Source organism: Coturnix japonica, chromosome 17, assembly GCF_001577835.2.
Source record: "Coturnix japonica isolate 7356 chromosome 17, Coturnix japonica 2.1, whole genome shotgun sequence".
NCBI classification, from domain to species: domain Eukaryota; kingdom Metazoa; phylum Chordata; class Aves; order Galliformes; family Phasianidae; genus Coturnix; species Coturnix japonica.
In genome coordinates, this window is record NC_029532.1 from 5,679,646 (window position 1) to 5,701,441 (window position 21,796).

Here is a 21,796-nt window from a genome sequence, read left to right on the forward strand (position 1 = left end):
CCTCCTCTATTGCAGCTCAACTTACCTCCATCAGCTGCAGCTCTCACACAAACTGAAGGGGGCAAAACCTCATCCCTTGGCTGCCCCAGTGCATTAAATCAGTCCAAATCCCCTACCAAAGCAGAAGAGCTTTTTGCCCATCAGGTTCTAAGCTGCTCCAGTCCACACCTGGGGCTGCAAACTGACATCCACGTTACCTCCAGGCTCCCAGCATGGGGATGTACAGCTGGTTTGTGCTCCTCTGTTGGCACAGCTCTGCAGCTGTAATGCAAAGAGAGGGAAGGGAGAGGAGGGTACAGAGGGTAACAAACCACACACACAGAACTATTTGTCTTTTTATTATGAAAACAAAACAGATGCCCCGGGACAAGGGTCCATCACCAGTAACATCAAAGATTACTTCCTAACTCCTGTCTTCATTCCATTTCTGTTGTGTTTGAGGCCAGCAATTTGCAATAAACAAGCTAAACTACTTACACTGACTTCTCTTTTCCTCTCTTCAGTAACTGACATTTACAGGAATATACTAGAAATGGCACTAAAAAGTCGTAAGAAAGAGAGAGAGAGTTACGGTAAATTTGCATGCACATCATACAGAAAAGTAACAGCTTTTTGTTCTTAAATATTCAAAAATAAAAAGGGAGATATAAAGGAAAAATGCAAACAGTGAATCTTTGCAGATGGGTGATGCCAATAGCAGGGATGAGCCCCCAGTGGTGCCAACCCCCCCCCCCCAAAAGAGCTGCTGGTTTCTTTTCTTTCCCTTTGAAAAATGCCATTTAAAAAGAGATGCAAAGGCTGTTTTCTTATGTAAAAAAAAACCCCACACCCTGTTGTTTTTTATGAGAAGATGCTGCTTGTGGAATGAACCCTCACAGCCCAGCTTTATCTGCAGCACCTGCCTGCAGTCAGCCCCAGTGGGAGCTGCCCATGTGTTGGAATAGATCTGATAGTCCCTCAACCCCCTCCCCACCCCACAAAAAGGCAGTGGTTTCTCATTGCTGTGCCCCAACCCCAGCTTTAAAACATCCTTCCTTTCAAAGCAAGGAAAAACTAAAATCACAACTGGTCTAAAGAGTCCCCAAAATGAAGAACTAATGAGGTCACTGCAGACTGCTTCTATCACACAGCACATGGAAAGGACCTCGCTGGTAACTAACCTGTATATATACATACACACACGTGTGCCTGTGGATGGGGGGTGTGTGCATCTGTTACACACAACCAACAGTCACAGAGCCCTGAAACATCAGCTCTGCAGCTACAAAACCCTGTAAGGTAGAAAAGCTTGGAATCACAGCAGTACAAAAGTGATTCTCTGTACAGACAAGGTTTGGTCAGCAGAAAGCTGCGCTGTACCCAACAGATGTCCTTGGTATAAAACAAAGCAGGGCTGAGCCCCAAGGTGTCAGTCTGGGCCCACTGAGGCTGCATCTGATGGGGCTGCCCAAAAACAGGCTGATCTGATCATCAGAGGAAGCTCAACCCAGGTTTTAAAGGTGTAGTAATGCTGGTTGATGGGTACCGAGTCTGCTCAGAAAGGGAACCTGTCAGAAAAACTGGTTTCAATGAAACTATATACGTGTACCTATGAAATCACACTGACCTCCTCCTGGCATGTCATGCCGTACCAGCTCCAATAAATGCTCTACTCTTGCAGTTTCCAACTCAATAAAGGGCAGCTGCTACTTACTATGGACTGCAAACACATCTTTCCTGGAGACCCCCTGACCTGCAGATACAGAAGCATCACCAATGACACGCTGGGAGACAAAGCAGTGCTACAAACAATATGAAAGCAGAAGAAATCCTGAGAGCAACATTTTGCTCTTAAGAAGTCACCATTTGTTTTTCCTTCCTGAAACAAAGGTTGTGCCAGGATGGATTTCTCCTGCAAGCTGCCATTTGATGGGAAACATCTTCATTGCCATGAAAGCTTCCCACTCGGTGGAAGCCCAAAGCACCACCTGTGGGCTGCTCTCTGAATAGGAACCTCACATCCATAGTGGAGCTCTAGTTAATACACATAGAAAGGATTTCAACAGGGAAAACCAGGAGCCTGTTTATCCATGCTGTCGTGGTACCTGAAGTGGTTGCAATTACTTCAATTAAAATACTGGTTAGTTTTGATAATGCACATCTTAGATACGAGGTGAAATGCAGATGGAAACCAAGCCCATTATTAAAGCAAACAACTAAGCTCTTAATTAGGTGTATATTACATCTCCTCATAGTTGACTCTGAAAATATATTACTAAGTATCCATCTAGAAGAAGATATTTTTGTAAGGGCGGAATGAGAAAAAAAAATTATAGCAACTAAAAATAACTTTATTGTTAATGGAGAAGGAAAAAAATCATTCATTTCAGTAAGAATCGGAGCACCCTACAGCTCATCTGATCCCAACACAAAGGAAACTCCACCTGCAAAGACCTGCAGGGCTCCTGCCCATGGGCCCAGCACCAGCACAATGACACAAGGATGCTCTCAGCAGCAGAGCTTCCCTCAACTCACAGCTGAAAATGGCAGCTCCTTTCTACAGCAAACTCCAGAGTGTGTGTTATTGTCACTGTACAAAGAGCCATGCCAGCTGTGGGATCGGAATGGCATCCAGTGGTAGAACCCTTCTGGATACAGCCAGCAAGACTTCAATGGGCACAGAGTGACCGACAGCCACTCACCTGTGTGAGAAATAAACCTGCACCACTGGAGAGGCTCAGCAGGGTGAGTTATAGGGCTGACCCACAGCAGAGATGCAGCCGTAGGGGCTGGTAGTGGGAGAAGGAAAGGCGTAACTTTCTGTTAAACTCTGTATATTTTCTTTACAATAAAAAGCTAAAAAGTTAAGAATTTACAATAAATTTCTGCCCCTCAGATTACAAACTTTATATAGTTACAGAACTGCTGTTTTTTTTTTCCTAAAACTGGATTATAAAATGAAAAAAAATCAACACTGTTTCACCAAAAAATAAAATAAAATGGAGAAGGGGAAAGACACGTGGAAATAATACAGACAACAATTAAGGTGTTCCATTAAGAAATTACATCTACCTGTAGGTCTTCAAAATCTGTACAATACAAGAAAGAAGGGGCTGGGTTGAAAAGAGAGAGGACAGAAAACATAACCCCAAAAGTGAACACACAGGACATGACAGAGCACCAGACACACAACAGACTGGACCGCAGCACCTGGAGGTATAAAGTCCAGCGTATTTAAATAACATCTCTGTGTTCTTTTCTTATTAAATCTGGTTTGAACCATATTAAAAGTCTGCATTTCTGCTGGTCTTTTTTTTTTTTTTTAAGTGAGTTTAAAATGACCAAATGTGTTTAATAAATAAAGTACTTATATATACACGTGAGACAGAGAAAAACGGAGTGTATTGCAGCAGTGCAGGTGAAAACATTAGGCTGACTCGTAAGAAATTGCTAGCCTTAAAAAACTGCCTTCCCCTCATCCTTACCCTCCCCTCCCTTCCCTCCCCCCCCCCCTTTTTTTTTTTCCCTTATTACTATAATTGAGGTAAACACTTCAGGATCTGGTAACCTGCACCCTGCATGACACAGAAGTAGCATTCCCTTTCTAGGAGCTCATTGCAGATACAAAGATAAAGGGGTGGGAAAGAAACAAACGAAAGCAAAAACAACCAACAAAACACACAACCAACATCCCTCTCTGAGTCCCCTGCCAGCTCAGCCTCAGCTGGAGCTCGAGTGCTCTTTTATTTTAAGCCCAGACTGAGGTGCTTGTCATGGAGAAAGTACTTAAGCATGTGTCTAATAATGAGCACATGGCTCGACTTGGTCACTCTGCAGGGAGCACCCCTTGAGGCCCAGCTGAGTACTTGCAGCCAGGAGCTGTTTTCAATTCAAGCACGAACTTTCCTAGAAATTATCTATTGGATGTTAAAAATAACATTCCCAAGAAACTCGAGTATCCTTTGCTCCCTTCTTACCCATGTATTGCCAAGAGAAAAAGGAAATGAGGAGCGCTAGAAATTACACATAGAAATATTTCTATCGCTCGTGTGCTTCCAATCAAATTCATGCTTAAATACCTTCCTGGACAGGTGCCTGTGCCTCCACCACCATTACCAAAAGTGTTAGCAATCCACAGTATGTTAGATTTCTTTCTGTTTCTTCTGCTTTTACATTAAAGATGACAGCATCTGACATTTTCATCACGCCGTAGACTTGGAGGTTAAGAACACTAGTGCTAAGAAACAAATACACCACCTAGTTTCGAAGCTAACACCTTTTAGATACAGTACCATGTTACAGATTTCTTCAAAGAGATTTTTCCTTATACCTCGTGTGAGCCAGGTGGGCTTATTAAAAGAGAACAATTCAGGGAGGAGAAAGGGGCAGAAGGGAGACATACTATAAGCTCTGCAGGAACCTATTGGTCGTCTCCTGCAAAGAGTTCCAAGTTCTTCCATTTTCAACCAGATTTCTTCAGTTAAAAAATGTATTTTAGAGACTTTATGGCAAACAGTTCCCTTTGCATAAAGTCTAATCGCACACATGCAAAGATCTTCGACCTATTCATTAAAAAACAAACAAAGAGCGCCCCCTGAAAAAATGGAAGATACTTTTTGTAACACTGAATTAAAAAGCAAAAGAAGTCAGAGAGGAAGTAAAACAAACAAAACACCTGACCACCGTGGAACAAGAGCAGTACTTTAAGGAGAGAAAGGGACACTGCAGAGCATCGGTGAGGGTGATGTCCATTCTGTGCTTTGTGTAAGTGTCCGTAGCTCATTCTGAATCGCTGCTGTCTGAGCTGGAGCCGCTGGAGCTGCTGCTGCCTGACTCGGAGGAGCTGCTGCTGCTGAGCCGGGATGGGCCCCCAGAGGGAGCAGAGCCAGATTTGTCTGTGGGAAAGAAGGCAAAGTGATGACTTCCAAGGAGTTGAGCTCAATAGAGAAGATTTGTGAGTGGCTTTTGTCATCCACAGCTTCATTTGTGGCTTCGTTTTGACTGGGCAGCTTACTGACCCACTGACTTCGCCAGCTGGAATAAGGCCTGGCTCAGGGGACAGCAGGGTTTCTAATGCCGCAGGTGGCCATGAAAGTTTGGGCCCTGCACTACAGCCCTGTGGAGGGCAATGCAGTTTTCCAATGCAGAGCCCAAATGTTCATGGGCACCTGCAGCTGTAAAGCACTCATGGCAAGGTGGCACAGAGTGCCCAGGCAGCCTGCGCTTGCTGCCTGCTGTGATTCAGGGCAAGGTGGAAGCAGCTCAGTTTGCACCGGAATAACCTTTCATCCCATCTTTTGCACTTCTGCACTATGAGGTGGCTTTTTTTCCAATCCCACGATGGAGAATAATCATCCATTAAACATACTATGGAACTGGTTTGAACTATGGGACTGGTTTACTATGTTACCGTATGAACAACCTGCACAGGGTAATAAAGCAGCATTATCTTCCTCTGAAGTTTGAATCATCTCTAAGACAGGTCCTGTTTACCACCAAGAGGAATTTCCAACAAGACAGGGGTCAGAGCAGACCCCAGCGAGTAGCTCAGGTGCCCAGCAGTAACTTGCTGTGCCCACACTAATGACAGACTAAGGGAACTTCCATAGATAAGCCCAAGGCTACATAAAGACAGTAGGTTTGCCTCAGTGAGGAAGACTACCTGCACATACAACTTCTCAGGCATCACTAGCACAGTAGAATCATAGCCATCACCTTTCTTTGCAGGTTTCTTGTTGTTGTTTAACTGCCCACTGACATCCTGTAGCCGTTTCTCTAGTTCTTTCTTCTTTTCCTGAGCTAACTCCTCTTTAGACTTCGCCGCTTGCTTTTTTCCACTTGCAGCTGTGGAAGAGGAACATAGAAATTTCTGAAACCGCATTGTTGAGGGGGAAGAAAAGAGAGGACGCTGCTATTTTACAGGGCATGTAAGTCTGTGCAAACACTTTGCTGCTAAGATCAAGTGATCACACAGCAACTACATATCCCAGGATAGAGGATAACACATGAAGCTGACTAGATTATCCAGGCACCATGATCCTGTAATACACTCTTTTGGAGAGGGACCTTCTGGAAAGTGCTTTAGAAGATAGAAGTATCCACATAATAACCTTGTGGTGTTGCAGGTTACTTACTAGTTAGTTATATCATCAGTAGTTACACATTTGTTATTACAGAATTGTTATATGGGTTTTCTGCCCTGTAAAATAAAGTGTCCCATTAAATGTTGTCAGGGGGAAGCATCTGCCATTAAAACTCAAGACACCTCACGTGAGAACCGATTGCTTTAAGTTGCTTTAAATATAAAACAAAACAAACAATAATTAGAAACCAGCAAAGGCTGGCAGACAACAGGAATGTAGCTGCCTCGCTCAGGATGGAAATGGTGAGGAGTAACAGCAGTGCTAATGCTTCTGAGCAGAAGAAATATCGCTCACGAGAGTAATTGAACACAGGTGTTGGCCAGTATCAGAAGCAGACAGGAGCCAGATATTTTGCCTGCTCCAGCAAGGAAATGCCTACATTTCTGCACACTGCTTTCAGGCAACTTTTTTTTTCCCCTTCTTTTAAATGGAAACTGGAAAGCAAAGTCCTAAGAGGTTGCCTGTGAACACTGAGCACCGCAATAGCAGACAGCAGGAGTGTCTAGGAAAGGTCATGCATCAGCATGGTGCCTGCTGACCAAGCAGGGCATACTGGGCTCAGAGCAGTGGACAAACATCTGAGGTCATCTGGGTTACTCCAAAGCAAAAGGATGCTTCTAGTTCCTAGAAACCCTGGAAAGTGCTTTCCTCAGCTACTCCAGAAGTAAAGTACTTGGGGAGAAAAGAAATCAAACCAGCGTAGTAAAAAAAGCAAAAAGGAGGGTCAAAGCTTTGCTCAGGTGACCTAAAAGTCCTGTGGTAACAAAACAGAGGTGCTTTGCAAGAGTTGTGAGCAGCTTTTGTGTTATATTCTTAGGAGAACAACTTCCTTCTTAACCTATGAGCAGATGGACTGAGCCAGGACTGCCTCAGGTAAGTGACATGCTTCTGCTTTTTCACTGGGGCTCAGTTCTCAAGGGGCTACGATTCACTCTGTGGTTGAAGCACAGAAAAGCCTATACCATACTGCATGGTACACTCTCCAGTCCATTAATATGTACCTCCTTATCTGACACATATTATATGGTAATCAGGCCACTTAGAACTAGCAGTTTTGTGGCAAACATACAGCTCAGACATATCCAGATTCCTTAGCTTATCCAAATGTGTGCAATTCATTCATTTCCTTGGTGTTTGGGATTCAAACCACACTTCCTTCCTAATCAGATGATAAACTATTCAGGATAAGAAACTGATCCTTCCACATATATGCATGTTACACACAACATAATGAGACTGAAACTGTAGTGCCTTCTAGGTTCTAGATAAGGAATAAAGATACCACACAGGTCTTGCAGAGGAATACAGTGACCCCTCCAGGTCTCCATCTGAGGGCCATGTGAAGAAAAAACCCACAGAAAACTTCTATTTTTCTAAAGTAGAAAAGAATCTCTAAAAATCCCTATCATCACATACCCAGCAGCTGGATAAGAAAATCCCAACACACATGCTCTGATTCCAAAGCTGAGCCCAAGGGCTCATGAAGGAACGTGCGCCCCGAGAGGTAACTTACAAAATGGTTTCCTTTGCTTTTTCTGTAAACAAGATTTCACGTATCTCTCCAGCTCTCGCAACGTGGAGGGTTTTAAGGTCTCAAAGTCAATTTCAATCTCATCGGGATTGGAGTCCCTGAGGGAAGGTTCTCGCGACTGGATGATGTGCACCACTCGGCCCAGCTTCTCCCCAGGCAAACGGTTGATGTCCAAGCTGAGCTGTCGTTTCTCATCATAGGTCATGGGCAGGCCTTCCTCCTCCTCATCCGAATCATAGGTTGCAGACGCCTGTTTTCCTCCTTTCTTGGGCTGCCTGGGGAGATTGGCAAGCATGGAAACATTCATGGGTATATAAGGAGCAATGAACTCTTTCTTTTACTCTGCTTGTAACAAACATCCCAATGCTTTTGGCTTTGAACCTCTAGCCAGAGAGCTTGAGCAGCACCACAACTTTTGAAAAAGTTCAGAAATCTGAGATAAGCTGTTCTGCTCCCATTATATTTTAGTGCTGTGAGGCATGACAACCAGCTAAAAAAGCAGCAGGGGGGAAAGAAACGAAATAGCATGTTATTGCTGGCTGAGTAAAAAGGCAAAACCTTATCTGAGAGAGACTGGGCAGGGATTCTGAAAGAGTCAGAGAGTGGAAATGTGATGGCTTTGCTGCCAGCCCTAAGTTGAAAACTCCCTGAAGCTGTCTGTAAGGGAGACACTATTTGATGGTGAGTTAACCATGCTGACAACTGAGCTTCACCAGGGAACAACAAGAACAGGAGGGACAGAACTGGGCTGAGAGCTCTTTGTGTTCCCACCTAAGGCAACTTGCAGGAAGCAAGCTCTCACCTGCTAGCTGTGGTCGTGCTGTTTGCCTTTTTAGCTGGGGCTTTCTTCTGCTGGGCTTGCTTCGGTGGTTGAGCCACCTTAGGCTTCTTCTCCTCCTCAGCTTTTACTTTGTGCTTCTCCTTTTCCTTCTCTTTGTCTTTCTTTTTCTTCTCCTTTTCCTTCTTCTCTTTTTTTTTCTTTGGTTTGTTCACTGGTGCTTGTGACAACGCAGCGAGCTGCTCATGGACTGCCTTTAGCTGGAAGAGAATGGTGAAAAAACAGATCAGACTTCAAGGCAAGATAATCGATGCCTCCGCATACTCTTCCCTTTATATCCTGGACAAGTAAATACATCTCAAAGCTAGTGAGTCAAAATAGTTTACTCTATGGATGGAATACATAGTGAAAACATCCCACAGGAAGCTTGTGACAGATTCTGCTGTGCTTGAGCTCTCATACTAAATGGATCTCTCAGTGTTTCCCTGACTCCTACAGTTGATGGTGGCTGAATATTCTGGAAACCCCAGAAAGAAGCCCAGAGCATCAGCACTGAGAATGGTAATCTCAAAGAAAATTAACATCACATCCAAAACGCACTAATTATTTCCCTGCTGACAGCTCTCCTCTTTGGGCTGGCACAAGGAGTGATCTCCCCGCTGCATCCCAGGCTAGCTGGGATTTTTAGGAACAAAGTTAAATCTTCCCTCCTGCTAAGTCCTTTCTACTGCAGATGCACACACACACAGCTTGGCCACCACAGTAACCTGCTCCTGGAGCTCTGCCAGCCGAGTCGCTCGCTCTTCTTCTGAGTCTGAGCTATCTGAGTCAGAAGAGCTCTCCTCACTGCTGTGACTGCTCTCTGTGCTTTTGCTCACAACTGGTGCTGTTGGAGGAGGAGGAGGAGGGGCTTCTGCAGGCTCATCAGGCATCTTTGCAAATCTCATTTCAAAGACGTCCTACAAGAAACGGGGAAAAATTGGTGACAAAGGAGCCTCGCTCAAAGACCTCATTCTGGTCTTTCAAACACAGCAGACACACTACCACAGATCAGGGTCTTACTGCACTAAATAATGAAAGACTCCCCCCCCCTCTTTCGAGGTGCAAAGCTAAAGGCTTATCCAAGACTTAGCAGGGAAAGCTTTCTGGATCTCCACATTCTGAGGCCCAAAAAATGTTCCCATTATTTTATATGCCAATGATTGTAAAATTTTAAGAATGGGATGTGGCATCAGGCTACGCCATGTGCAGAGCATGACATTTCTACAGCAGAGAGCATGAAAAGGCTCTTTTCAAGGGCTGAAGGAATCACTGACTCACCCTTGAGGATGCCAAGAGCAGATCCATGCTCGGATCTCTGAATTTGACACCTTATAGCTGAGCTAAACAGACCCTGAAAGATGCATTTAGCTACACCTTTACCTGGAGCTTCCTGGCCATGGCTACCACTTCATGGTCTGGAGGATTGTACTTGTAACAATTAGAGAACATTAACCGAATATCTGCTGCAAAACCTTGTGCGTCCTGGTATTCCCGACTGTCCATCTTTTTCTGCAAGCAAACAAGCCAAAGGAAAAGGGGAGATAAAGCCATAAACAAAAGGCATTTGTAACAATTGCATGGAGGACACGTGCGTCATGGAGAGAGCTCAGCACAGCTTCAGAAATCACATTTGTCCAAGAGAACAGTAGTTTGATCTTATTAGTTTCCAAATAACATTTAGAGTTGCTGCTTTTTAAAACAAGCAAACAAAAACCAGACAAGCTAATGTAGTTCTACAATGGCTGAAACTCTCATCATTTTAAATTTGGGTTATTTTCTTTGGTTTTAAACAATACCATGCAAGTTTGTCAGTGCCCAGAGTCTGTCAGAAAATAGAGAGCCATTTAGAAAACGTTTGCTGGACCAGAAACTAATGTAAGTAAAACAGAGGACAAAAGGACAAGAAGTCAGAGTTACAACTAAAGGAGTACCCTCAGCATGAATTCCTACATGCTGCTTGGGGACCTTTACTGCATAACCTGACAGGGCAGAAAAGATGGTTAGCACATCGTCTGACTAACACAAAGCATCATTTCAACTGGTGATGTCTACAGTCAGGCAGGCACTTAAGAGTTAAGCCACAAAACCAACTCTTGATTTAAATAAGTCCAACTGAGAAATACAGAACAGATACAGAACTTGCCCCTTATCAATCTGTGCCTAATGTTATTTTCCACCTCTATTGAGGATAAGTATCAGGGGCTAAATATTTGCACTTGGATCCTCCCTCTCATTTTCCGGCTCTCACCTTCATCCACTTGCTGTTTGGGACTGAATGACTTGGTTTAGAGAACAATTCACAGCATTCCTAGTTCTTATTTGATTTTATGCATGTATTACTACCACATGTAAAAAATCTCATCTCCAATTACTCCTTCCAAAAAGGAAACTTTAAAAAGGCGAACACTAGATTTCATTTGCATTTTAAAGAGTTTAATGAAACTTGCTGCTTGCCAAGTGCTTGCAGGCCTCCCTTTTGTGTGCCCAGTGCACCTGCATCCCCCTGGTGAAGGGAAGGGGCTGCCTGACAGACACACTGCAGATGAGATGGGCAGATTCATCCTCCATCACAGCACAAGGCTCAGGGTCTGCAGCTCACACCTAAGTCTCAACCCAAGCAGAACTCCCACTTGCTCAATAGAAACTACAGACACTTCACAGCTCCACAGCAGATATCAGAAATACCTTGAATCATTGCAATGAGTGCTAAAGCTGCTTTGGTTCAGAATAAGGCAGAATTTCACCTCTGGGAAGGCAGCTTTGGAGGGGTTTGCATGCAGGGCAATGACCCTCCTGCAGCATCTTACCCCGCTGTACCACAGCTAAATGCCTATCAAACCTGTGGCACAAGAGCTCATTTTCTTGGTAAATAAAGGAGGAGAATCCTTGGAACTGCAGCACAGAGATGAAAAGGGAGTTAGTTTGTGCCTCTCCAGCCTGAAGAAAAACTCGCCTTGTTTGAAAAGTGTCTCAGGCCAATTCCAAAGCAAAACAAAATGTTCAAACGAAAGGGGCCATTTATTCTAAAATACATCTTACTTTGCAAAAGGCCTTTTTGATACGCTGTATTTGTTTGGCACACACAACAGCCAATTACAGCCTGCGAAATACATTTCAGCATTTAAGGTTTTGCTTTCATCCAAAACCAACAGTTTCATGGCCCAACAACATTTTAATCTGTGGATTTCTTTTTTTTCCCCCTTTGCTTTCTTGTAAAGAAAAATTAACTTGACAAAAGCAAATGGATTTTAAAATTATGCAGCAGAATATATTTGGGTTATCGACTCATTCTGAGATATTCAGCTGTTTAACATTTACAATGGCAAATCAGAAGTCACAGATAGAAGGACTGGAAGGCTGGGAAGGCAGCTAGAAAAATCTTATTTCTCTCAGCAATCAATTGTATTGTTCAGTATCCCTTCATGTTCAGAAAGATGTTTCCTAATGTCTGCTTCTCCTGCTTTACAATAAGCCTTGTCCTACCCACAAACAATGAAGAGAAAACATTGTTCCCTCCCTTCCTGCGTCAATCTGTTGCAAGTTTGAAGACCTAATACAGCTCCTTTTCATCTTCTCCAAGGAGCTCAGAGAACAACAAAATGGAAACCTGGGATCTTCCTCTCCCAGCAGAATATCACACTGAGGTACAAGTGCTCTTGTTTCCCAAACTGCCATGTTCAACTCTGCCCTTATCCCACCTTTTAGCACTCGTTTCAGGATCCCACTTCTTTCCTGCAGCTCAACTCACCCTTCTTTACTCACATCTCCTCCAAGGAAATTGCTGCAGGCCTTTAGCAAAGCTGGGGCAAAACCCAAACAATAATAATTAGGACTTAAATAACAGCATCCAGACATCTGCCCTCACAACAGCCCCGTGAGGTAGGTTAAGCATTATTCTCTCCACTTTATGGTTGGAAAAAACAAAGGCACAAAGCCATGGGGAAACTTGCCAAAGACGGTGGTATCAGGACAGTTAATAAGTCAGACACCACTAACTCTTTATCTAGTCCTCAGCACAGACTGCTATGACTATTCTCTCACCACCAATACAACTAAAAGCTTGTTAAAACAGAGTAGCTGTAGTAAGAACTACTGCAGCACCGCAGCCAAATGGCACAGCACACCGGAGCACTGCACACTGCTTGCCAAGGAACATATAAGGAACCAGGAATGCAGCTGCCCTTTAGTCAGCTAAGCCTTTCAGACAATCCCACGTGGCAGCAGAGCTGGGTGCACAGCAGTCCTGGCACACTCCTGAAAGCCAGCAGACACACCTTAGCCTTCTGCACACAAAAGCCTCATCTTCACCAACACTGATTCCAAAGGACAAGCACAAGATGGGAACTAGAATAACACAGCTGTCCTCTATAGATATTTAGAAAGGACTTAAAGAAACTTCCCAGTCTTCTGGGAAAAAAAACATATTGAATACCAGACCACACTAAGCTAAGTTCCTGAAGAGCAAAGCTTGAACCATGTAAGCATCATATTATTTCCTCCCCTCACCTAAGCACCAGTTGATCTTCATGTTCCACCTGGAATTGCTCAGTGTAAGCCTATCTACACCACACATCATGCCAACAAGTAGCCAGGCAGCAGCTTCTGGAAATGGGATACTATCAATTGAATCCTATGAAATACAGCACCTCTTCTGAGTGCAACATAATCCCGATGACACGAGTTTAAACAGCTGGACTATTCACAAAGAGGAGAGGATGCCATCATATAGTCCGCTTTGTAGGGCAGAAAAAAAAAGACATCCCAGGTTATGGGGGAAAAAGAGAGGGAAAGAAAGCAAAGTATAAAGATATCCAGATGACATCCAAATGGTTTTGATTTTCCACCCTTATCCCTCCCCCCTCCCCCCCACCAGAAGGAGTCAGTCCTCTGCAGTCAGAGGGCTGAGGTGGTAAGTGTAAGTGTAGACGTACTTTAACAGTACTGAGATCCATGGGGTGTTTGATAATATCGTGATAGTCATGTAATTCCAAGGCCTCTGCATCAACAGGCTTGTAGAAGGGCCACGCATAGGCTGCATGCTTCTTTGAAAGCATCTCTTTGAGAATGCTGTCACAGTACTTGAGGTGCTCAGACAGTTTGCCCTTCTTCCCTGCATGCTGGGGGACCTCTCCGTCCTCAAGGTCTTTCTTTGGTGGTTTGATGGGCCGGCCGCCGCTCTCCCGTCGAGCGATGATTTTGGCCTGTTTGGGGTCTGAGAGGGGCGTGGGGGATTCGCTCCGGCTGGCAGTGATCACAGAGGTGGTGGGGGTGGTCGTGTCTGCTTTCCGCTTCACTCCTTTCTTCTGAAACAGCAGATAGAGACACCTGATGAGTACAAGCCCAGCTCTCACACCGAGCTAGCAGAAACCTAGCACGATTCACCCTCATTCCTGCGATCTGCCTGTCCTCCGACAGAAAACGTGATTATTTCACTGGGATAAATGGGACTTGTGACCAGAGGCTTCAACACGCAATTCAGTGACAACATGATGTATTTACTGCATGTCATCTGAGCCACAGTAACCAGCCATCTGCACATCTCCAACCCAACCCCAAACAGGATGCAAAACGCGTTAGCTCTACGTATTTCACTGAGATTTAAACTAAGGACTCTTACCTCATGTTTGCCAAAGGAAAGGAGTGCGCCCAGTCGATTACTGCAGCTCAGCTGATGCATGGTGACTTAGTAAGTGTCAGTAACTTAACCACATGTCTGAGTCCCCAGTGGCAGGATCAGGCTATAAGTTCTGAACCAAAGCATATTAATCACCAAAGACCTATGAGCCTTCACTCCCTTTTTACTTAGTGAATGTGCTAAGGCAGATTGTTTATTATGGATAAGAGTTAAGAATTTAATGATTTCGCTTCAAGCAAATAAAACATACATCCCACGTTAATTCAAGCTGTTACTGTCCAGTCAGTTCTTTCTTTTGCTCCTAAGGAAGGAGCAGTTCTGGAGGAAACAAAAAAAAAAGAAAGGAAGGAAAAAAAATAAAATGGTCCCCAAGGAAATCTAAGGCAAGTCTTAAGTAAATCCCAAGCAGGATTATCTTTGCAGTACATATTCACAAACTCATTTTTGGGTTCATCCTTGAATTTTAAAACCAAAGTGATCCTCAGAAGCAAATTATTTGGTTAGACATTGCGTTATGAAACAGGCTTCTGAGGAGGGCAGCATAGCTGCAAGATCAGATTTACAGCGTCCTTAAGTAATTCCCAGCCTGTAGGGGGAAAGGAGAAAAAATCCTGTGGCTCTACTGGCCCATGCAACCTCAAATCAGGAATGCCAGTGCTTCTGCACTTAAATTCTTCTTTTAGAACGTAGCTTAGATGATAGGTTTTTTCCCCTCTCTTTTTAAAGCAATATACGGCTTGCTAGGAGAATTCCAATTATTTAAAGCAACATTTTCACTTACATGTAAATTAACACAGCAAAACACCACTGACACCTCCCAGAAGGTTACTCGGTAAGGAAGACAAAATTAATGTACCCAAAACCTGCAGGCAACACCAATCTCCTCCAGCTGGAGTGACAGGCTTGTCTTGAACTGGTTTACAGCAGAGAGAAACACTCCTAGTGCTGGAGTGTGCAAGTCTTAAAGGAACAGTCCCAGGAAAATCAGAGATTTGGTCAGAGGGAAAAGATGTTGTGGGTAATATAGACCAAGACACAAGAAATCTCCAATAAACTTCTGATTCATGGAGCATCAGCACTGGCTAAGGCTATGGTCAGATAAGTGCTTGTAATTGAGTTGGAGTATTTACAGTCAACACCACCTGAGTTGGGGATGTGGTAGAACTGGCAAAAAAAACTTTGCCAAACCCACTCAAACCCAACAGCAAACACTCATCTGAGCACATCCCAAAGGGACAACGATGGCCAGAGAATCAAGGAGTCAAACACAAAGAGAAATAACGCACGTAACCAGCAGCAAGGGGATGAAATTAAAGCACTGCTTAGCAATATTGCTTTGTGAAGAGGAAGAGGTCAAGCTCTGTTTACCTTCACTACTGGCGGCGTAGGAGGAACCACGGGCATTATCGGAGCTGCAGGAGGAGGGGGAGCAGCGGCAGGTGGGGCAGTGACAGGTGGGACATTAGCAGTGATGGTTGGCACAGGGGTGGCAGCGATGACGGGCGTCTGAGACACGGCTGGAGGGACGCTCTGGAACGGGGCCGGCGGGGAGACAGAAGACACGGCCACTGCCTGCTGTGCTCCTTTCAAAGGACAAAGTGAAAACACATTGTGATGTACTGATGGTTACACGTGCTGCAAGGCATGGGGAACAAAGTGACACCAGAGCTGCTGTACTGGGCAGTCACAGGCTTGGCAAAAAGGTCCCCAGTTCAAGGCCACAGGAAGAGCACAAAGGACACTGAGTAAGATTTGCCTGGTGCTGTAACTCAGGGTCCAACATGAACTGGAGCATCAGTCACTGACCTAAATCTTCCTACCGTAAGCTTGAGGCCAGCCCCATGCAAGCAAAACACACCACACTTGCACATTAGGTGTGCTGCTCTGGGACAGCCTTCACCCTTCTTATGCTATCAGAGCTGCTCAGCATAAGACAAGGAGCGCAAGGAGAAGAAAAAGGGGAGATGGCTCTTTTTGACAAGTGCCATCCTGCACAGACCTCAGTCTTTAAGCGTTCATGGCCAACAGCAACAATCACTCCTTTGTTGCCAGCTGACCACTTAAGAGTTCATTCATACTTCAGATATGCCACAAGTTTTACAACACCAATGAAACAGAGCTTGGTGCAGAGTCACAGACTTCTGTGAGTGAGGCAGATATCTCTTAATGCTACATGTGCACTGTTGAAGAGTTGCCTACCGGATTAGTTAGGCAGGACAAATTAAGTAATAACCAAAGTATCGTAAAAACAATGCCTGAAGTTTAGGGGACTGGCAAAATTCAGTCTCCACTGTATGAATCTTCTGTCAGGGCCACGAGTGGGTTGTATAACCCCAGATGCTTTCAGGCACTCTGCACCATGGTCTGTCACTTGGGACATGCTGGCATGTCTAACTACCTCAGCTCTCTTTGCCTTGGTTTCTTCTTCGCACACAGAAAGCAACATCACTGCCCTCCCCCAGTGACGTGCTGTGTAGATGGATACATCACAGAAAGATATTTGTATGACAGAGAGTGACAGTAAGACAAGGCCTAAAACACTGGGTGAATGTCATCTAGACACCTCTCACTCCATCGCTCTTGGAACACAGCTTGGAACATGGGTCAGGCCTTAGCAGCAGGCTGGTAACATTTACTGACACCAGATAAGGGAAATACCTGTGCTCTGTGTGCCCACTGACGGTTTACGACCTTTGCCTTTAGGAACTGGGGGTAATAATTCAACTTCCTCCTGAGGCATCTGGGCAACCTTCTGCAGAAATATCTTCTCGAGGGCTTGGGCCATAAGGACGATGTCATCTGTGGGCTGCAGGAAGAAGACAAGCCTGAGCTGTGTCACCCACACATCAGAAGGAAAGGGTACAAGATCACACTTTGAAATCCCCAGTGATGCTGCCCTTCAAATAAATGATGGCACCCAATTCCCTGACAATTAACAAATGAGCTCTTTTCTCTCCTTGCATGCATCTCTCCTGCTCTTCTAATCTAGTCTAGAATGTAATAATCACAGCCTTGACATGCACTGTATCCAGAGAACATCAGGACTTCCAGCAGAAGCCCATTAACTAGCATCAGTGTAGAAGCAGAAAACTGGAACAGATAAGGCATCCTCCCTGCTTGCCAACAGGCCCTAGAGAAGAGTGTAATCATATTGCCTGTGGTCCAAACTAGTTAATTTGTTTATTTCAACTTGCTTTCCAGCATGGGTCAATGACAACAAACCATCACAAAAAAACCAAATAATACCAGCTTTTAACAACCTAACAAAGTAGCAAATAAGACAAATCCAAAACAATAACAGGCAATTTAAAACATATGAATGAATGAGATAAAGCTGAGGACAGTTACGCAGCTTACTGAACTGCTCTCTGCTAGGAGGTAGGAAACTCTGTTTACTGCTAGACAACTAGTGCAACACAGCCCTGACAGCCCACAAAACACCTGCAAAGCTTTACACAAACTTCAGCTCATCTTGAAGAACTCCTAAATGAAAATGAAAGGAAACAAAACTTGCTCTGCAACTCCAAAACATAAACATGCATATAATTATAAGGCACATATGCCATTTTAACTACTGCAAAGGAAGAAAGATATGGCAGAAACACAGCTCTGTGCATTTCAAGTAATGCAGTTCCAACTGGTGGCATCTTGTATTCTGGCAAGGAGAGCCTGCAGCACAGAGGAGCTGCTCTGTTTCAAACTTGTGCTGTAACAATTCTAAGTGTTTTTGTCCTAGGCAGTGTCCCAGCTAAATGCTCGTCTGGGCTCTTTACCTTGTTGTAGATGTAACAGTTTGTAAACATGGTGTTGAAGTCCTGCATACATTCACTGGCACTCCAGTAATAGTTATGTTCCAGGCGTTTCTTGATAGTCCCCATGTCCATAGGGTTTTTTATTATTTTGTGATAATCCTGGTGGAGAAACAGGAAAGATGTTACATCTCCTGACACAAGAACAGAAGGGCACTCACATCTCACTCTACTCCCAGCTTCCTCCTCATACCCCCTCCCCAAAACACACACCCCCATATTCTTGGGCAAAATGCAAATATCATTATTACTTCTATTTTCTAATTCATTGCCTATCATTATTATGAACTTAATTACAAAGCATCAGAATCCCCCCTACAACAGCCAACTTCTCCCAGCTCCCCCAGTACATACTCTAACACACATACAAATGCCTTCTTGGACATGACCAGCTTCGCGTAAGGGCAGATGGACAGAGAAGGTAACAACAGCAGCATGTGGAAGAAAACACGCTTTCTGAGCAGCTCTCACTTAAGCTGTTTGCTGCCTCAATATCCCTTACAGATGGTGTTTTAGTGGTGAAGGCTGGCACACTTTATGGCCAGCTAACACTGCAGTGATGCAATTCACACTCATGTAGGACCAGAACCTGGGGTAGCACTAACTTTGGCTGGCTGTTCACCTTCACTGAGGACTGGCAGCAATTTGGGAAACAGCATTTCCACCTGCCTTACCGTATGACTGTCTAATTTAAACACTCAGCACTTACAGAAGTTTATCAGTGGCAGCACTGGCTAAGACTGCACTAAAATTTCCAGCGACTCTCCTGAAACGGTCTCCAAAGGATTCCATGTGTTAACCTAGTTTCTCTCTGGGCTGGACTCAAGCATTTGTAGAGGCTGTGATTAGTCTGGAGACACTCTAGGCATGCAAGATTATATGCTGTAGTTTTCTCATTCCGAAGTGAGGCAGCATTGCCTCTCACTGTATGTGAACATGAAGCCACACACAGCCCCCAGCCACTCTCAGGCACAACCTGAGAAACCACTTTTTTTCCAAGCACGGCACACTAGGACAGAAAAGGCAATCCTGCTGGTTACTGGGCTTGTGCAGATGTGATTTAGACCACATGTGAAAAACAATTATTCTTCCAGCTGACTCCTCCTTCAAATTTTTCTGGTAACCTGCCCTAAAACCACTTCAAAACGCCTCGCTGAGAAACAGAAATCCACAAAGACGACACAAAAGAGCAAAGACTTACTGAAATATTATACATGTGTTAAGTGTTTCACTCTCTTGCCTAGCACTTTAAATAGTACCCATCAACAAGATTACCGAGTTCAAAAGACTCCTGACCCAGTCCATAAAACCAGGTCATAACCTGCGGTAACTGGAGCTCTGCAGACCTCACATCTCAGAGCCTTGCTCCCTTGAATTCTACGTGCAATCCTCCTGTTCAAAGAATCAGAGTAAATCTGCAATGGCCTGCCTGGAGGAACAGACAGCAGGGCAGATGGGGGGCTCTGGGTTTAATTTGACAGGTGGGTCGGGGCTTGCCTCCACTGCTGAGATTTTTACATCCACAGGATTACTTTAAAGAGGTAAAAGTTGAGTGGCTCAGTTCAGTGGAAGAAAGCTTATTAGAAAACTTTGTTCATTCATGAATAACTTGGTGGTCTGTCACTCTCTGGTCTGACAGAGACAGGATATATACACAGTTAAGTACAGGAGGCAAATAGATAAATGCAACTGTTCTGTTATTTGTGTCTCCAGGTCAGCATTTGAAACTATCTTGCACCAAAGTATTAGCATCTCCCTCAACACAAAGTCAACAGCAAACAGAGGAAAGTCTAAAGGAAGCACCAGTGACCCTGAGCCCAGTCAAATGCAGCACAAAGCATGGGCAGCAGAGCATGGGCTTTCAGTCTGTAACTCAGATTGGACAGAAGTGGGACAAGGTGTGAAGAAATGTAATAGTAAGTGCAGCTAAGCCATAAATGAAGCACTATGCTTCAGCTGCTCTAAGGCAGGTTGGCTCTGCATTCTTCTCCTCCCTCACTAACTGAGGGGGTGGTTTTCCCCTTCAGAGACCTGCACCTCTCAAGCTCTGAAAAACAATCTTCAGGTTGGGTGAGTCTGTGAATATTCAAGTTAATTACCAAAAGCAACCTAACCATTCTGAACCAATGATCAGAAATCTGATCTAAATAACACACAGCTTTCCAAGAACACGATGATATATACGTACCGGTAAATTCAATTTAATTGCATCAACAGGTTGGTAGAAAGGCCAAGCAAACTGATGCTTCCATAAGGTCTTTACAACAACATTTTGCATATATTGCAATTGGTTGGTCTTCCGGCCAGGCTTATTAGGATTAGTGACCTCTGGAGGTGGTGGATTCACAGGGCCCTGAGGAGCCTGAATTGCTGAAGTGACTGCCGACATCTTCGTGCCGTGCTCTCACTCGCTGTCACAGCAGCAGCAACTGGGAGATCCTCCTTCTTCCTTTATGCTCCCTGAATGGGACTGACATCCCATTTCCAGGGTCCAACCATGCAACCTAAAGCAAATGAGAGGAAGAGAACAACACTGATATTTATTTGAAGTAGGCATGTCCAAACACTACCAATAGTGTAAGTGCCTTAACTCACGCTCCTTACCCTATCTGCTTCATTTCTGTAGCAAACTTTGTTACCTTAATGATGAACATAGCTCAAGACACAAGACAGAGCAGGAACAGCAGTTCCTAAATTCAAAGCCTGCACAAAGTCAGTAAGCTTTACCTATTTCAGAGAGCGTCTTCATGCAAAGGACACAGGGTAGAATAAGAACACAGTTGGGATGTAATGCAGAGACTCCCATGAATGTGCTGACTCAAGCTAGTAAATCCACAGCAGGCAGCTCTGGGTAAACATAGCCACGCTGCCTCTAGACCCGTGCTGCTGGCACTGAGCCTGCTTGCACATCCCCATGCTGGTGCAATGGTGAGTGTGACATCTCAGAATCAAGAACTGGCAGCTACAGCTGTCAGAGGATCCCCTTCAAGAGAACAGAACAGGCCTGCAGAGAGTGCCAGGATCAGCTGCAAACGAAGGGAGCCACCAGAAACATCCTAACTGGAAGCTATCTGCACATTGAATAGCAAAAGTCTTAACCATGCTGATTACTACAGCCCCTGGTCTGGGCCCCCAGTTTTATATGGAATTCTCAAGATATGGGCTCAATGTAAATAATTAGTGTTATACTTACATTGCTCCCCATGGCTTGGCTAAAAGAGCAGAGTCATGCACTCACAAGGAGACGTATGAAATATGGAAGAATACACAAATGGCATGACTTTATTTTTCCCTAGCAAACTCCGGGGGAAAAAAGAGATGGTTGGTCTTGTATCACCGCCTCTCATATACCATATGGTAAACAGCTCTGCTCTGCTGTGTCATCTTCCATAAACATCTGATATTTCAATTCACATCAGAACTGCAGCCACCCTTCTTCTGGCAAACAGACCACAACCAGTTTCTGGAGGCAAATTATTTGAAATATGCTCAGAAAACCACAGATATACTCTCACTGACATATGCTTCTCTCTCGCACATAGAGATGTGAACTGAGATGGAAACTGCAGCAATACAGGAAGAAGGAGAGCACATTAAGACACGCTAGAAAAATAACTCTTCCTTGATGCAACCCTAATCATCTCTGCTAAATATCTGGACTAAATATAGAACATCACCGTACTCTTTGAGTCACTGATTAGATGACAGCAAGAAGTAAACAGGTACCTAATGTAGGGGAATCTTACAAAAATAGATGTGTACAAACAAACAGATCTGCAACAGAGAGGGATGTTGAAGTGCCCATCTTCCCAAGCTTGCCCGAGCAGCAGAGCTATCCGCACCCAGGTACCCCAACAGCTCTGTAACCAGGTGAGCACT

At 44.4% G+C, this 21,796-nt stretch overlaps 1 protein-coding gene across 1 annotated transcript; it reads right to left on the minus strand.

Annotated features, from left to right (window-relative positions):
* Positions 1-323: 323 nt before the first annotated feature.
* On the minus strand, positions 324-21,795 carry BRD3 (bromodomain containing 3). The gene is made up of 12 exons (XM_032448034.1): positions 21,644-21,795; positions 20,106-20,421; positions 17,882-18,019; positions 16,767-16,914; positions 15,477-15,691; positions 13,405-13,776; positions 9,854-9,982; positions 9,199-9,390; positions 8,456-8,691; positions 7,636-7,928; positions 5,695-5,823; positions 324-4,874 (listed from the first exon to the last, which is right to left on the minus strand). The coding sequence occupies exons 2-12, from the start codon at positions 20,304-20,306 to the stop codon at positions 4,759-4,761; spliced, it is 2,169 nt and encodes a 722-aa protein (XP_032303925.1). The 5' UTR covers positions 20,307-20,421; positions 21,644-21,795; the 3' UTR covers positions 324-4,758.
* Between the last annotated feature and the right edge of the window lies 1 nt (position 21,796).

Coding starts and splice junctions, on each gene's coding strand:
- BRD3 (XM_032448034.1), bottom strand. CDS start 20,306: ATGTCGGCAGTCACTTCAGCAATTCAGGCTCCTCAGGGCCCTGTGAAT. Junction 15,692..16,766: donor AGTGGGCACACAGAGCACAG/GTATTTCCCTTA, acceptor GTCCTTTGAAAG/GAGCACAGCAGGCAGTGGCC. Junction 9,983..13,404: donor TGGATCTCAGTACTGTTAAA/GTACGTCTACAC, acceptor GTTTGCTTGCAG/AAAAAGATGGACAGTCGGGA.